At 29.3% G+C, this 18,864-nt stretch overlaps 1 protein-coding gene across 4 annotated transcripts in view; it reads left to right on the top strand.

The window, feature by feature from the left end:
• Positions 1 to 18,864, top strand: part of LOC147074539 (neurotrimin-like) — a 101,582-nt gene that overhangs the window by 14,101 nt on the left and 68,617 nt on the right. For all 4 annotated transcript variants that reach the window (XM_085943479.1, XM_085943478.1, XM_085943477.1 and 1 more), the window contains one exon: positions 17,081 to 17,200. In XM_085943479.1, the coding sequence (XP_085799605.1) occupies positions 17,128 to 17,200 (73 nt within the window). In that variant the 5' untranslated portion in view covers positions 17,081 to 17,127. The remainder of the gene's footprint in view (positions 1 to 17,080; positions 17,201 to 18,864) is intronic.

The following is an 18,864-nucleotide window of genomic DNA, read 5'->3' as shown; positions in this document are numbered from 1 at the left end:
CCTCAGAAACATATTATGTATTTAAAAAAATAATTGGTGATCTGTGGGACTCTTCACCCATATCCATTTTATTCAGATTTGTGTTATAGCTATACAAATTTAGTCACCTGCAAAATTTTGTAATCATGATGAAATTAACCTATAACTATGCATCCGAGATGTTATCGAAGTAATAAACAAGGAGTAATAAATAACAATAATACCTTATATTGATAAATTACATTAGCCGGAAGCTCCTATCGAGTACAAATATTTTTTTATAATATTATCCAAATTATGAATATTATATAGATTTATTAATAAAGCCATTATGATAAAAGCTCATAGGTATTATTTTCCCTATTAAATATATTTTAACAATTATACGATAATTTTAATATATAGATTTCTTCTTTCAATATTGGAAGTTTAAACACCTCTCTCTTTCTTATAAGATAATAATGTACCTACTGTTACCTACACTTTTAAAGGATGTTGGACATTGGTCAATTACCTACTGCATTTTTGATCTGCTGTATACTATAGCATGGGTTGTTTCTAATACTATCTTCTTAATCAATGATGATTTAAAGCATGACCTGAAAAATTATCAACTGCCTTGAAACCCACAACAATAAGCTTAAAAAATCAATACTTTGGAATATTATGATGTCTTGACACGAGTATTTTTTACAACGTTTTTCTTAGTTCGTATTCTTATTTGTCCGGTGGTTCTTTGCCCGGTTCAAATCTTGCAATCGATTTTTAGCTAACATCCCGACTAGTTAAACATTTGAAACTTCTAGAATATATCATAATACAATGCCAATGCATTTTTTTATTACTTTTAAACATCTTTAAGTAGAATTGAATTCATTTTCAGTTAATTCTGTTTTGTATGAAAAGTTATTTCGACAACATTATTGGTTGCTAAGCGGATGGTCCTAGCAACTAAATTATTAATATATATATGCGTTACTATGGAAATCAATATGAATGTCAAAATGACATTTCAGTATAATTACTATCAATTACATTTTTTTTGATCGTTTAAGCTAGTCAAGTCAAGTTTATATGATTCAACAGAAAATTTAAAAACTTTGTATATAAAAAAAATCTTTTTATCTTGTAATTATTTTCCTTGGGTGTTCGTTCCAATTTAAAAAAAAAATCTATTAGAAATGATTCATTTTTTATATTCTAAAGATGTTACACACGTTACGTTACATCATATTTATAAATATTAGTTTAAATTAAATAAATGATAAACCCATTTTACCATCACACATCTTAACTAATTTAGTGCTAACATCGCGACTGGCGCATTTGCATTACCTGGCCATTAGATATAATTAACAGGTCGGCAGTGATTGTATTGCCATTATCGCGGTCCTTTAGATTAATATAATAATATTGAAACTAATAGTCTTTTACGTTACGTAAGAAAAATAGATATAGTGTAGAGGTTACCACTTCATAAAAGTGGAATATCATTTTTAATATTGATAACAAATTTGTCAATACTTTAGTTAGATTTCCCACTACATACGTAAGCAATTAGGTAGGAACATAAAATATGCTTTATTCGTGTTGAAAATATTTTTTTCTTTGTATTCAATAGAGAAATGAATGAAAAAATTGTAAAATATTATTTAATGTACTTATTAATATTTAAAATATAAAAAATGTGGCACTTTTTATATACTTATTAAATTTATCAAATGACATTATATAATAATTTTTACGAAGTCCATTGGGAAGCTTAGTGAAGATAAAGTTTGTAGCTGAGAAATATCCATTACTAATTTATTAATCATTTTGGCTAATGTAGTACTTGAATATTAAACGAATTTTAATCAAAATAAATTTATATCTACTCTACAATTATGATTTTTAAATATATTCTTAAAATATACATATTTAAGCAAGGCTTTCACGCTTCGAAAATCGGTACTAAGGTCGTAGGCATAGCGTGGTGTGGTGTAGATTCGTGCGGCCAGATTTAAATTGTTGTATACATTTCGCTGTTTTATTATATCAATAATGTCAACTGAAATTTCAGTCAAAAATTCTTCGCTAAATGTAGGAAATTTTAGTCATGCGAGTAAGTTATTCAACAAAATATTCTACTATTATTTTGCATGCCATTTCAACATGCAAAAAATAATAGTACCTCTGCAATGATAGTTATATGAATAGGGGATTTTATAAGAAATTAGGAAATGTAAAATATTGTTATCATCAGCTGGAGTCAGTCCACCGCTGAATTATGGTCTCTCAAACTTCTTTAAATTATTGCTAGTTCCTTGTTATTTGCTGCCATGACATCCAACGGTGAGTTCGTCACACCAGCATGCTAAGGGCGCGACTAGAAACATTATAATACCTACCTACTATACTAATTATTAGAAAAAAATCTGGAAAAGAAGTTATACTGAATCTGACTCGAACGTCTTTAACTTTCCGAGTGAGTACTTTGTTCAAAGTATTTTTTTAATTTATGTTTAACATGATAACTGTATGGTCTAGACTCAAACTGTTAATATTCATACAGAACATTGCATTTTATTATTTTTTAATATTAAAAAGGCCATACAACCCATTGAAAGTATTATAAGTGAAATAATCACGTAAACACTCAAGCTGATAAAAATTACAAAAATGTAAAACTAATGACTTCACTCAGGATCAAACCCGGATCCAGTCATCAACATCCACCTTCCCACTTCACGTTATGCTATATTATTATAGTGTTGGGTATCTTCTACATTAGTGCATATTTTATATATTACAAGCTGAAGTACCCGGCTTTGCACAGGGTCACTTCGTGGTTATATTTATCTTAGATATTTGAAAAATAATAAGAGTTAATTATTTTTTTAATATAAAAATATCTGTGTAATACAATATGGCAATATGAAAATAATTCTAATAGGAGTAAAGGTCAAACATAAGAACACTAAATTAAAATCGAATCCAAAATATGAAAACGTTATTAATGTTATAATATGTAGTAGGAAAAAAAATCAAAATTGGATGGAACAAACAAACAATGTGTTTTATATAATAATAATTTACGCGCAATTAATGCGCACAACAACTGACAAAAATTTCATCGCAATCGGATGAATGGTATAGGAACGCATACGGGACAGACACACAGACAGACAGACATACAGACAGACAGACATTCATTTTTATATATTAGTATAGCCTATACTATTTGCGCAAGTGCAAACAATACGTTTACAAAGTTTTATCGCAATCGGATGAACGGTATGGCAGCGCATAAAATACGAACAAACAAATATTAATTTTTATATATTAGATTATACAAGAAATATTCCAGAGATATCAAATTGCATGACCTTGGAGGCCAGTTAATAAATTGACAGGTCCATTTCATGAAATCAACAAACTTGTCGCAATATTTTTATTTCAATAGGTCGATGTTCACGTTCGCCCTATATCACTTAGTACCATACAGTTAAAACCACATGTAAAAATCCTTCATCATTGTACGGTAGCAATCTCAATAGCAGTATCGCCAGCACCGGCCGCATTTTTTAATAAATAAAGTCAGATGATACCACCAGCGTATAAACCGCACCAAACGGTGAATTTTGTGGATTTAATGGAGTATGAAGGGCCTCTTTTGGATTGGTCTTAAAAAACGTCTTTAAATTTATCGAATCAATGACTGATTTAAAGTCAATTTGATAGTGTTATTCAAGACTTATTTTATTGATGATAATTAACCAAACTATATTAATTATATATTTCAAAACGTTGGCGTAGCATCACAGCTATATAGCATTAACAGTTAACAATCTCGTAAGTTCTATCTAAGCAAAAAAAAACACCCGTTGTAACGGAATGTACAATTATTTTTCATTAAATACACGGAACCGTCCACGAGTAAGTAAATACCTATATATTTTGTAAATATCTAACCAAAGCACGTTTGTGGAAAAATTCTCCATACAAGTCCAGAGTGTAAATGTGCGAATCATCTAATATAAATAACACGATTGTCATTGACATTTTCTTCTGGTCATTTTGTCCCCTTTATCCAAAATTTGCTACCATTCACAAGTAGGTAGGTATGGAATTATTTTTCTTTAAAATAACTATTTGGTATATTTCACTCACTATAATAATGTATGCATACAATGATGTCCTTTAACTATATCGTTAAACAGTTCAGCAGATATGACACATGTTTTATTTTTTTTTTAAATTAAAATAATAAATCAAAACTACAATCTGTTATTAATTGTTCTCAATAGGAAAATATAGTCACACTAATATAAAGTACAAGTAGTTTAATTGAGAGACTGGCAATAAATTTGGTATACTGTTATGGCATATGTGTTGCAAATGTGATGGCAATGAATCAGATAGGTACAATAAAATAATTCAAATCTATCTGGCTGCTCACTGTAATAATAAAAAATACTTGAGCATTATGATTGCGTGATATCGTCAGAGCTTTTAATATCATCATCACTGCTGGATAAATATCTCCCCAGCTCTCTCTATTCTTCTTGATCTCTAGTTCCCCGCAGCCACGTACTTTATAAGCTCGTCTATTCATCGGATTTTAGAGCATCCCCGTGGCTGTTTAGTGCCGCTTAGATATCACTGTATAACGGTACTTGTCCAGTTTATTGCCATTATCATATCGCATACTATTGTCTGCTATCTTATTCATTACTTTATTTTATGATGTTAACGCGTCATTCCTAACGTGCACTTTTTCAAGCCACGTTGCGCTTATTGTATTATTTGAATTTCTCTTACATTAATAATCTATGTTTCATTTGCATACGTGAGCATTGGTAGAACACATTGATTGAACGCTTTACGTTTTAGACGTAATGGTAGGTGACTTTTTTTACGCAACAAAATATGTATACATTATTATCCATTTTATGTAAGTACACATTATGCATTTAAATATTTTCTCACATACCTCATTGATCATAATATTAATATAATATAATAATATATTATATTACCATTCATTTGAAAATGTGTATTTGATCCAAAGCAAAGACCATACATAGTTTCATCATATGAATGACAATAGTATCTCCTTAAAATATACATAATAATATAATCATCACTCCAAGAAGCCTGTATGTGCTCTGCTTATGAACAAAAATAATATTATGTACGCTTAATTTATTTATGTTGAGTACGTCCAATCACATACCTAAGTTTTATTTGTTTTCATTGATAAGTCATTTTTTATTGGTTTGGCCTTCTATATTATATAGTTTGGCTGACCAGAAAAAAACATGTGTTGTTATAATTAAACTTATAATACACACAATTTGAAAATTTCTTAGAGAAATGTATAACTACTAGTTAAAATACTCAGCTGGAGTGGAGCCTATGTTCACTGGATTAGCGCCAATGTGCCTTACCAACTATTATCTATTACGAATAAATTGAGTAGTAGTTAATATACGCTTCTTTTGTATTTTAAATCAAAGTATTAGTTACTTTAATTGCTAACTGGTGTCAGGATCACTCAAAATTTAAGTTGTAATCAACTTGCACTTGCTAATAATTTACATGTTATACTAATTATTTATATAACACTATATATTTGATTAAATATATTTGTTTTTATGATTGCAATTTTAAATATATTCAAAAATCTACAACCTATAAAAAGTATGCTTTTTGCATTCAGAAATAATTATTTAATCAGTTTTCAAATTAGACGACATTTTATTATTTGGTCTTACACAGATGTGCTCTTATATACTTTTATACGGCTTATGTTACGTCTTACATAAACGATCAGCATCTATAGAAACATTTTTAGACAATGGCTGTCAGCACATTCGAAAGCAAAGCATGTGTAAGCAACTTTTACATAGATAGGGTCAACCGTTATAATATAAAATACAGCTAGGTCATTAAAGATTCTTTTAAGACCTAAAAAATTGAACTAAATGTTAATAAACTTATTGAGATAAATATGATTACCTAAAAGCTTAATAATATTAATATGTACGAAATGTACATTGTTTTAAAATCAATAAAAATATTTTTTTCATTGAAGAATTTACTGTGGTTAAAGAAATGAGAACAGAAGCTAAAGAACACTTACCAGTATAAAATAATAAAAATATTACCTATTTTTTTAGTAAAATAATTAATATCATAGTCTTAAAAGTTAACGTTATATTAATATTGTATATATCGCTTATTAGCTTATTATAATTATTCAAATATTAAATTTGATAAAAACAATATTATTTAATTATTGTATATTATAAATTTTTAGGGACTCTTCAAAATAACTTACTGGTAATAATTTACATAATTATTGGGTAAGTTAAGATCAAAAACGTTTTTCTCCACTACTTACGCATTGAGATATTATAAGCTATAAATTTAATACTAATTTAGTTCTAAGAGGTTTTTAGGTACTTTATAAGTTATCTTATATTAAAATGAAAGTGTCTAGTGAGCTACTTTTAACATTTTTTAATTGAAAATAACTTTGTTATTTAGTCGATTATATACTTTAAAACGTCAGAAAACGACTGTTTTAAATTTCAAAAATAATGAGAAACCCTTTTGCTATTCACCTATTTAATTAAAAAAATACGTTACTAAAAGGTTATATTGAAAAATAAATATATTTGAATATCTAAGATTAAATTATAATTGAATAATAATGACTTTGTTGAAAAATTTTATCATTGAATAAATCATTAAACGTAGCAATAAAATTTTATTATTAAAAGTAGTTTAATAGGTTTTCCCAAATACTAAATATATTTTTTTTTAATTTAATCTTGAAATCATAGCCTTTTCTATAACAAACTGTTTGACTTGAAAATATATTTTATTTATAATATTTTATAATGAAACTTTAATCAATATTAGATATCCCATTCTATACTTATCGACCGCTAAAGTGATAAAGTGATAGATATTATCAAACTTAGGGTAGGTTTGTATCAAAATATTAGCACTTATTGCAACAATTACAATACGTTGGTTGTGTTGTTGCAATAAGCATTACATTTTAACAGCGCCTCTCTTGCTGCTGTTAAAATATAGCACTTATTGCAACAATACAACCAACGTATTGTAATTGTTACAATAAGTGCTAATACTTTGATACAAACCTACCCTAACTTTGATAATATCTATCACTTTATCACTTTAGCGGTCGATAAGTACAGAATAGACCCACTGGTATCTGTAAAATGACAGCACTGTACTTTAATTACTTTAAACACAAAACTGGTCATAATATTGTATTTTGACAAAAAGTAAATAACGAGGCTGCCACACACCTCTGACGATTTTCTTACTGAACTTAATTTATTTTTATCAAACCTAACATACATTATCCGGCCACACTTTAATCCGATAGTGATCACACTACATCACGATACTAACTAACATAACAACAGTGGGTTTGAAGATAAATTTTGTCACTATCCACATTAACAATCACTCTAGAATGTTTCATCTAGTTAAATTTTGACAGTTTTTGAGAATGATTCGTTGTTATCATCCGGCGTTTGGCTAAAAACCATTTCTCTATATTTTACTACGTAAGCCAGCCATTTAACGTTCAGCTTTCCGAATCTCAGTTTTTTATAAGTGACCGAGGTACGTATCTGCATAGATGGCGCAGCCATTTAAACTCTCAACTCAATGAATTGAGCTATTATGCGACCTCTCACAAATAGCATACAGCCCGTTGTATCTCCGTCTGCACTTCGACTGTGGCGTAGTTGATGAATCCACAGATACCGCTCAACATCATCTGAAAGGATCTCAATTCTCTTTCTTTGTTTTCTTCGTGTACTAGTTTTTGTGAGTGGTTGGGCCAATTATGGTGGCCCACATTCTTTTATTCTCACTTACCTCAAATCTTTAATTATTGTTGCAAGATCCGTAATCCACCACTACAATCATCTTAACTGTCATCCAATTACAGTCCACTGCTAAAAACGCAACCAGTGGCATTCATTACAACTCTGTAGTTTATATACCTAATATAATGCTTCTCAAATTCTCGGGATATATTGGGTGTTTTCTAGGATATTTTACTATCCTCGTTTATTTTCCGTATGTGAACATGTACCTATTACTTTTTAAAATATAATATTGTATTAAGTTATAGAAAAAAAACAGCATAATATGGCAGTGCCAACTGTGAATATTCTCGTCTACGCGCACAGTGCGTTCAATGTTTTCAATACCCACACATAGAAAAAGTGTGTGTGTGCTGTGTTGCACTGCGTTACAGACAGATAAATCACTTCAAATATAATACAATGTTTTACTTGACTTTTATCTCGCCCAAATAAAAACATACTTTACAAATAACTTTGAAAGGGAAATTCCTCACTATGTTTACGAATTTATTAAGGATGGCAATAATTTTAAAAGAAGATATAATGATACGCTATATGAGTCGTCTAATTCCAAAAAGCGATAAGTCCACATTTTGTCAAAATCGAGAAAAAAATACGCACGTATTCTTTGTATAATTTTACACAATATTGTATTGATCTATAAATTCCAAAACGCGACATAACCCTTCGAAAAAAAATATTTTAAGTCTCGATTTATTACAAAAAGCGCCAAGTCCGTGTTTCATATTATTTAAAGCTTGGTTGATTTCGCGCGTGTTTAAGTCAACCAATAAGGGAACGTTCAATATTTAAAAAAGCGTCTCCCATGATGTAGCATCTAGTAAACTCATGACAGTGCCAAGGAAATATGTGCCTTATGCGGAGTAAATTAAAAAGTGAAGTACAAATAGCGCTACGTCCAATTTTATTTTGCCTATATTTATTACGTCATTTAAGAGTTTATCGGCTGAAACAAATTGCCATTTGGTTCTTATTTCGACATAGAATAAAACTCACGTTAAAACAAATAATTGAAGCTTGAAACATAAAAACGTTGTTTCCCAAAAATGTTGAATTGTGGACTTATCGCTTTTTGTAATTAGACGTCTCATATAAAGTATGTACAAAGAAGAAAACTACGCATTGCAATCAATTATTATTGGTGAGTGTTATTGTAATTTACACTGTATGGATGATACTAAGCCTTCAATAAGGTAATTATGAGCAATCCAAACTATGGATGGAGCTACCAACAATTGCCGCTTGGAGTACCAAGTTGAAAAATTGCACTGTGGAAAATCGTCACCTCTAATAGAGACAGGGTAGCGGTAACAAGATATATGTAATATTGGAAAAATCATAGTCAGTCACTATGATGTAATATTATACTTAAATAGCATTTAAGAAACACGTATAAAATCTCAATCCTTTTCAGCGCATTTTAATTAGCTTCATAGATGGTAGAGAGTTCTTCAGGGAACGCATATAGGGCGCAAATCTGAAAAACATGCTCTACTGCTTAGAATTTCATCCCCATTATATATTTTCCCAGCATATTTGATTCAAACCTATGATGTTTTTATGAAAAATTTGGGCTCTTGAAAGCTATACTATCTTGTATATCAGCAGTTGGGAGTTCTTTGCTATTCACAGTGCTAAATATCTCATGCTCTTTGTTTCTTTCAACAAAATTCTTTTCAACCATAAATAATAAAGGTTTTCTACATTTATGTAAGAATCCATATCAAATTCACTAGTATAGTGGTAATTATCCAGTACTATCGCAACGCGTCAAAAGTATTGTTGTAAGATGCGACGGTATCTCGAAAAGTTTTGATGAGTGGCGGCAAAAATAATTTTAACAAAGTCACATTGTAAAGGGACGAGCCCGCTTTAGGTGATGACCCGAAGTTGAAGGGAGAAATCTGATTGTAGTAGCTTGAATAAATCGAGGAGCGAGTTTTTATTGCAGCGTAAACAATCGGCACAAGAGTTATGTTACTGGTCTGAGGCTCGGTGGAAGTGATGCTGTGCGGAGCAACTGACACAAATATTACTGATCGGACTGAGATTATGATTGATACTTATAATAATCCAATAACTATGACCCGCTATTTATACACATAAATATTTTTTTGTTAAATTTCGAGTCATTTTTGATGAAGTGTGTAATTGGGATATCTGCTGGTCACTACATTATTGCAACTTCGAGCATTTTCATTGAAGAATGTTGCTGATAAAAATAAATTCTGACTATTCGACGCTTACATTCTGATGATATTACTTTATGTGCAAATGGTACCTTACAGAGTTTCAGACCAATCGCATACTTAGCTTCGAGAATAGATATTTTCAACTGAGTGTATGGTGGTAAAACTTTAAGAGTAACGAAGATATAAAATAAAGGACTGAGCATAGCCTTATGCTGCAAATGCTTCAATAATATTTCAATTCGGCTTACATGTTCTTCAAATTGACCAGATGCTTGCGCTTGGAAGCTATCTAAATTCTCACTTGGCTTGGATTGATTGAAGAAAACTCACGAGTAACAGCGATTCTTGCAGACGCATTGTGGTATCGATATGAGCCAACTGAGGAGTAATTATCATTAAAGAATAATGGATTATGATAGATAAAGTGGGTTGTTAAAGAAAACCAGTCACTTTAATTTTTGCGTTGCTAAGTATATAACAGCATAATATATATTAAAAGCTAATTATAAATTATTCCAAAAAAGTTTACGTTTCAAAAAAAAATTAACGTATCAGTAGATGTTTTAAATTCTAAAAGTGTTTGCTTCCCCTGAACGAACAAAACTGAAAACAGACGGAAAGGGGTCGTTACCGCCCGCAACGATGACTGGCACATTCACATTTTACATTTGCAGGGGGCGAAAAAATAATAACTTTAACCTTGGCGTGACGCTGTGTGTATTTTTTTTCCATTTTATCGTTGAGACCTCAAGCGATTCGCTCCACGCAACATACGCCGTGTAATATTTGGTTATAATCCAGCCATGTTGGCTTTTACGGTAAAAAAGAAACATTACCTTCGCACTTTTGCATTGAAATATTTTTATCGAAATGATGTGCTTGCTAAAAGTTTTATTAAAAATACGGTTTTTTTAATACATAAATTGAAAAAGCCTTAGGAATATATCCATGTGCGATTATTATAATATAATATATCTTTTGGCAGTGTTTTTTACTAGTATTTAGTAAACATAGTTGGTAATATTAAATTATATAAGGTTAGTACATTAAACGTACATAGCAACAGATGTGTAGTTAAACCCTACTAGGTACGAGTACATACCTACTTTCCGACCATGTCCGATCCTAGAGTAGAGGTTTGTATTAACAGATTTTGTTTTTTACGAGAAATGGATATCAGCCACTTGCTCAACCTATTAGGTCCATACCCTGACTCAAACACAAATTGAAAAACAATATGTGTACTTGCCAGACCCAGGATTCGAACCCGGGACCCACGGCGTGATAGTCCAACGCTTAAGCCACGCGGCCACCGTGGGGCCTACTATCGGTCTAATATCTAGTTTTTCTAATATTATGTGTAAGCATTTTCAAGTTATGTATTCTTATTGATGAATGTAACATTCGTAAATATATTTATAATCAGTCTAGAATATAAATATACTATTACTATTAATATCTACTATTCGCATTTGACGGTATTTCGTTATAATAAGAGGTAATATAATATTATATTCACAATAATTATTTTAAATCGACTTAATCTGATTAGTAGGTACCTATATAAAATTTAATAACTTAACTTTTTTTAGTTCGTTTTTCAATCTATTTTAAAATATAAACAAAAAATAGCCAAATAAAGGAGATTGACATGCAAACTGAAAAAAATGAAAAATAATAAATATTTGTATTTTTAAATCGTGTGAAAAATTTTCGTTGATATGTCAAACCGCTTCGAAAGTAATTTATCAAATCTATGATCTCACGCGTATTTTGTAAGTACAAAACGTCTTCGACAGAATAAATGTTTTACAGCAATAGTAAATAATATCATTTCAATAGAATATAAACAATCAATGTTATAAAATTATTGGCCAATTTTTTAACTGTACCTACATACAAAAAAGTATCACAAATGGAAAATAATAAAACTATTGCATGTGCGAAAAATTTGTAGGCACGTTATTGAAATATATTATTATATTCTAATGGACTTAAGTTTTGTACTATTCCATTTGAGTTTCATTCCATTCTATTTTACTTAAATAGAATAGTACAAAACTTAAATTCATTAGAATTTAAATTCAAATTCCATCAAGTACCTTCGGTTAATAGTATTAATAATATTATATTATTGATCACCACGGTATTACAAATTTTTAATTTTTCATTGATAATATTATGATGTCACCACAAAATTTAATAACATCGATTGACAAAACTATTTGGAATATCTCCTTTTAAATCTTGGATAATTTGGGTTTATAACAATCACATTATTAATGGACGACGCACTCAATACCTAGCAAGTAAATTCGCGCATTCGCATGTGTAGGTAGACGTCACGCCATTTCCATTATTCGATATCACGCATCGGGAATTTATAGCAATATGACCTTTATTGTAATGGCGTTAGAACAGTGTTTCTAATGTCAACGTTCATTTGAGCGATCCCGTTCGAACCAAACCATTTGGCAGACCCAAAAAAAAGCATTAGGAATTTATAGCAATATCACCTTTATTGTAATGGCGTTAGAACAGATTATGCCATTCGGCAGACCCGACAATAAAGTGAGTGTTATTTTCTTTTCCAGATGATTCGTCCATATTAATGTCATTGGTTTATAACCAAGTGAATGTGCTAGGTGGGGACACCAGCCGATATTCATTTGTATTCAGATTCTAGATACTACCTACGAGTACAACAATGAATTAGTAAACAAAGAAATTTAATGGTATTTAACTAGACTGAAAACAATATTATATCCTCACTGTTTTGTATATCATCAATTTTCCGTGATTAGTTTTATTATTATGTTGCACATATTATTATATTTTCATTATCATAAGTGAACTCTCAACTCAGACTATCGTAGGCCAGTGTCCTGCACCTATCGCTCTATTATCTTTGTTGATGTCGTTTAACCACCATAATTTGGTTCTGCCAGCAACCTCTGACTGTACGATCTGGTATCCAGGACTCCCCTTGGCCATATTTAGCACTGTCCATTCTTTATACGTGACTCGCCCATCGTACTCTACCGAGTTTAGGAATGCGGAGCTACATTCTTCTTGAAAGTGGTTGTAATATTCCAGGTTATGCTAAATACGCCGCACTTCTCCTTTTAGTATAGGCCCATATTATATCCTACGCAACACTTTCCTCTCGAACACATTTAATTTTACATACGACATTTCAAAAATTGTATTTTTGCTCCTTTGTAGAACATACTTATATTAATATTTACTTAACTTCTAGGTGCGTGTGGTAACTTTATCTTAAATGTATGTTGTTAAAAAAATACATGCGCATAAATACTTAATATCATTTACATTATTATTTAATTAAGGTTTTTGGAACTAATAGCATATTGGTGAATAGCATGGTGTGTGGTAAATTAATTATATTCTTAACATATTATTTAAATATTATTCATATATTATTATAGAACGTAGACAATAAAATCTGAGCCGAGAAAAAAGGTCTTGAGCAATATACATAATATTATACAACCTTTATATAAAGTATACTACTTAATTGACTATACTACGAGTATTACATAGTTTTACATTGAGTCGCCGATTTCCAGAAATCATCTTGTCCAGTTTTCACCAAAAAATAAACTGAATATGTACCTAATTTTATTCCTTATTCAAAGTAGCACACACTTGTTCTATAAACATTTCCAAAACTAGTCGTTTGCAGTCAGTATAACGGTTGAAAAATATTATTAAATTTCAAAAATCATCTTGTCCATCTGATGGCAATTTTCCACTTTTCCATCGTTACATAGTGAGTATTTTGATTTTTTCGCTCAATACAAAAAAGAATATTATGTTCCAAATAAATTTCAAGTGTTTAATTGGAAAAGCTCTATAGTTTAAATATTAAAATTACCCGCCCAATGACTAAGAAAAAATTTTCTATGTAAACGTTCCACATTAGTTTTTTTGTGAATATCTCAAAACAAAACGAAATGGACAAGGTGAAATTTGAAAATAAGCAACTCTATACACATACCTAATACATCTGAGGGTGCTCCGTATTTACTTACTTACAGCAGTTTACTATTACTTGTATGAATACGAAGGTCAATCTAAATATGTTGAAAAAATGTCCTGTTTAGCTAAGGACAAATATTGCTCAGAGTAAAAAGGGAATAACAGTTTTCTATATCAGTTACGATGACCGACGAGATTGGATATTGTATAAGGCTAAAAGATGTGAAAGCCATTATTTTTTTTAACGTAGTTTATTGTTTCTGTTAATATTATATGTGTTTTATCCGAAAATGGTTGATCGATGACAATGATTTGAAAATAAATAAATATTTCCACTAAACTACCTACTTACATATTGAAAGCGGGTAATGCATCATTCAAATGATACAATATGTGAGATTACCTATGTAAATCTATGTTACCCTTGTTATAAATTCTTAAAACAAACAAGACGTTTCGTTTTATTTCGTAAACATCGCGTGGTCAACGAGAATCAACTGCTACCCATTTCAACGTCCTCTAAATAAACTCAGTGACAACCTGGTTGACAGTTTGCGTGCACAAAACTTGGCTATTATTATTCGTGCGTAAGTAAAACTCAGGAAATTTTGCAAGGATTTACTACCGGGCAATGTATGACTGGATTAATTTCGTTGGGCATACAAATTCTGATTGATTGCTTGGCTTAGTGTTTCGAATAACAGATTTGCCGAATGCTATATGGAGATTAATTATTTAGGCTAACCCCGGAACAAAAACTTTGTTTAAGTTATAATAACAATAATGCATTGTGGTATTAGATATAACCTTAACTAAGCACTGTAGTAGACACCTATACCAGGCAATTTAAATTTATCGCAATAAAATATCCCATGTACCTATATAGAATAGTATGCTCAATATTTATAACATATATGACTAACTTTAGATATTTTTGATAAAACTATAGACTTTTTTGACATTTTGTTTTTGTCATTATAATTTCATGTCTTTTATCATCCTATAAATTATATAAAATATTTATTAATACTTTAAAAGTATTTTTTATTTTTACAGTCCTTTTACGTCGTGACCGTTTTTTTCGATTCTCAAAATAACGCAATATGGATGATGTAATCTGATTTGGATGATAAGGTAGATGACTTTAAAACTAATAACTATTTATATTCTTATTAAATTGTAGGTTTGACAAGAAATGAAAATATAATTAATATTAAATTCTACAGGTTTTTTTAAAAAGGTTTGTCGATAGCTATTTCGGTTGTAACACCATTATCAAGACTACCTAAGATTAGTCTTGATAATGGTGTTACAACCGAAATAGCTATCGACAAACCTTTTTAAAAAAACCTGTAGAATTTAATATTAATTATATTTTCATTTCTTGTAAAATGGAATTCTACCAAGTAAATGCTAACTCAATTAATAATTGTAGGTTTGACTTTAATATTTTGTGATTTTAATATGGTTGTAGGTATGTTAAAAATATAAAATAAAATACTAAAGATTTTCAATTTTTTATTAAGGCGAAGTCTTCACTGAGCCTTTTTTAAAGAGGCACCTAGCGGAAAAATACGAAGCTTGCAATTTGAGACATTTTTTTGATAATTTACAATTTCAACTGTATTAATGAATAAATATGTATCTGAAAACATTAAAAATAAAAATATTTTTTATTTTAAGTCAAAGACAAACACACAATTGTAAAAAATGTAATAAAATGTGAATTTGTTTTATCGGTCCGCACCCTATTATGACATATATTTTATGGTCATATTTATTATTAAAATTTAGTTTATTAAGTTTTCTAAGCATCACCTAAGCGATTTTTGACAAATTCATAGTTTTAATATTTTTTATATCTATTTTAAAAAACATCGATTTTTATAAAAAATATAAATGTGTATAACTTGAAATCCTTTATATTTATATTAATATAAATATTTTATTTATGTTTATAAAAATAATTGATTTGATATAAATAAAAAGGATTTCAAGTTATACACATTTATATTTTTTATAAAAATCGATGTTTTTTAAAATAGATATAAAAAATATTAAAACTATGAATTTGTCAAAAATCGCTTAGGTGATGCTTAGAAAACTTAATAAACTAAATTTTAATAATAAATATGACCATAAAATATATGTAATAATAGGGTGCGGATCGATAGAACAAATTCACATTTTATTACATTTTTTACAATTGTAAGTTTGTCTTTGACTAAAAATAAAAAATATTTTTATTTTTAATGTTTTCAGATACATATTTATTCATTAATACAGTTGAAATTGTAAATTATCAAAAAAATATCTCAAATTGCAAGCTTCGTATTTTTCCGCTAGGTGCCTCTTTAAAAAAGGCTCAGTGAAGACTTTGCCTTAATGAGTTAAGGCTTGAAATTAGCTGCTCTATTAATTGGTATCAATTTATTTCATTATTTATCACAAATCTGTGGTGTATTAGTCTAATATATTTTATCAATCGTCTTAAACCTTTGCTATCTCATTTTTTTATGTTGCTTTGATATTGCAATACGACATAATATTATTTGGATTCATGTATTAAACTTTATACATAAATGCATGATTGCAATCCTTTAATGTAGCTACATATTATTACTTTTTCATTCTATCACATGTAATGTGTAATATTATTATCATTTAACAGTGACACCTGTGGATAAAAACTATAACTATTTTGTTAGCACACTTTATCCACTGTAGAAAACTGCAAGATTTTAAATAAAATTTTATTCACACAAAAAAATAAAAAGAATAATACATTTGTTTCTAAAAGAACACACAATGCAATTAAAGGCTAATTAAGATTAAAATGATAAATCACAATAAGTACAAGCTGAAATGGGGGTATTTATAAAAATGATTTCAGGATAAATCTATACTGACTGTGGTTAAATAATTAAGATAAATTGATTTGTTCAGTGTGTATTGCTTCTGCAAATGTTTTTCTTTTATTTTCAGAAAACAGAGAAGTTGGTGAGGCGCGAAAGCAGGGCCCGCGGGCCGCCATGGGCCCCGCGGCGTTCCTGCTGCTCTGTCTACCACCTACGCTTTTTTCCTTGACAACGCATACTCATATTGGTAAGATTTCTTTTAAAAAATACTTTTTAATACATAATAAAATATTAAAAAAAAAAAAAAAACATCTTAGTACATAATATATTGCTTCCTATGTATATTAATTAAACGGAGTAAAGTAATAATTTAGTAGCATACACTTCAGCTTGTAATAGCCTTAGTGCGATGTCTTTACAGATAAGACTTACGTTTCAAAGGCATATAGGTTGAAATTATAATGAGTACTTTCCAATTTTTAAATACATTATTTCCACAAAATAATCAACATAATATTTTCATTAATGTTGTTAATCCCACACACAGAACATATTTGATTCCATAGATAGTAGTTAGTAACGGACTGGAAGTATGTCATTCAATTTATATATTGGTTTTATGAATACATAATAAAATATTTAAAAAAAAAAAACATCTTAGTACATAATATGTTGCTTCCTATGTATATTAATTAAATGGAGCAAAGTAATAATTTAGTAGCATACACTTAAGCTTGTAATAGCCTTAGTGCGATGTCTTTACAGATCAGACTTACGTTTCAAAGGCATATAAGTTGAAATTATAATGAGTACTTTCCAATTTTTAAACACATTATTTCCACAAAATAATCAACATAATATTTACATTAATGTGGTTAATCCCACACACAGAACATATTTGATTCCATAGATAGTAGTTAGTAACGGACTAGAAGTATGTCATTCAATTTATATATTGGTTTTATGAATACTTATTGCACCCCCAGTAAAATACTGTAGTAATCCAAAAAGTGGCATTTTGCAGGAGAGCCATTTGAAGTTTCAAATATTCTTTGTAAATACAGGAAAAGTCTGAATGTAAAAATTATTTCTCATTTTTATGGAAAAACATGATCTATTTTTAACTGTATTCATCATTTTTCTCTAAAACATATACGAATAAAGATATTTGAATATTTCTGAGTTACGACAGTATTTTATTAGGATATTTGAAAATTTCATGGCAAAATTTGAATCAACTCAATACTTTCTATGTAAATTTTCCTACCATCACTTTAATAATTTCAACTAATTTGTTGGGCACTGTAAAGGAAGGTTTTCAAAATATTAAGTTATGGTACAATCTTTAAAGATTTATTGAAAAAAAACAAGAAAAATACAATTATTAGTTCAAAACAACAAAAAAATATTTAAATATTTTATTTAATGGGAAAATAAAAATTCTAGGTACGATTTTTAATTTTTAAACATCACTTGGAAGAGAAGCAAAAAATCATAATAAAATTTACGATGTTTAGCAGTGCAGAGAGAAAGCAAATCTTTCTTTTTAATTGTCGTTATTTTTGGCCGCACTTGATAATATGCTTTGGATAAATTGAGACCATCCATTGGTAACGGTTTACCTATTTGCCATTGACGAACATTCAATTTCCTTCATTCTTCATGATAACTGGTTTTAAAAAAAATAATTTATGGATAGTCTCTGTCTACTTTTATAACTTCTTCTCCCACAAATTTTTTTCTCCATTTTCATCCGTGTTGTAATTTTTACCGATTTCATCTGCTAGTTTTTTCATATTGTGAAAATTATTTGTCGTCATGGGTTTAACAATGTATGGTTGTCCTGTTTTCTTACTTGTTTGTACAATGGTAATCATTTGGCTGGGCACAAATATTGGTCCGCTTTTTAGA

The sequence above is a fragment of the Rhyacophila brunnea genome, unplaced genomic scaffold (assembly GCF_057557595.1).
Source record: "Rhyacophila brunnea isolate RB1 unplaced genomic scaffold, BYU_Rbru_1.0 scaffold_16, whole genome shotgun sequence".
In the NCBI taxonomy this organism is placed as follows: domain Eukaryota; kingdom Metazoa; phylum Arthropoda; class Insecta; order Trichoptera; family Rhyacophilidae; genus Rhyacophila; species Rhyacophila brunnea.
Note: the sequence above shows the minus strand (reverse complement) of the source record. Positions and strands in the feature narration are given on the sequence as shown.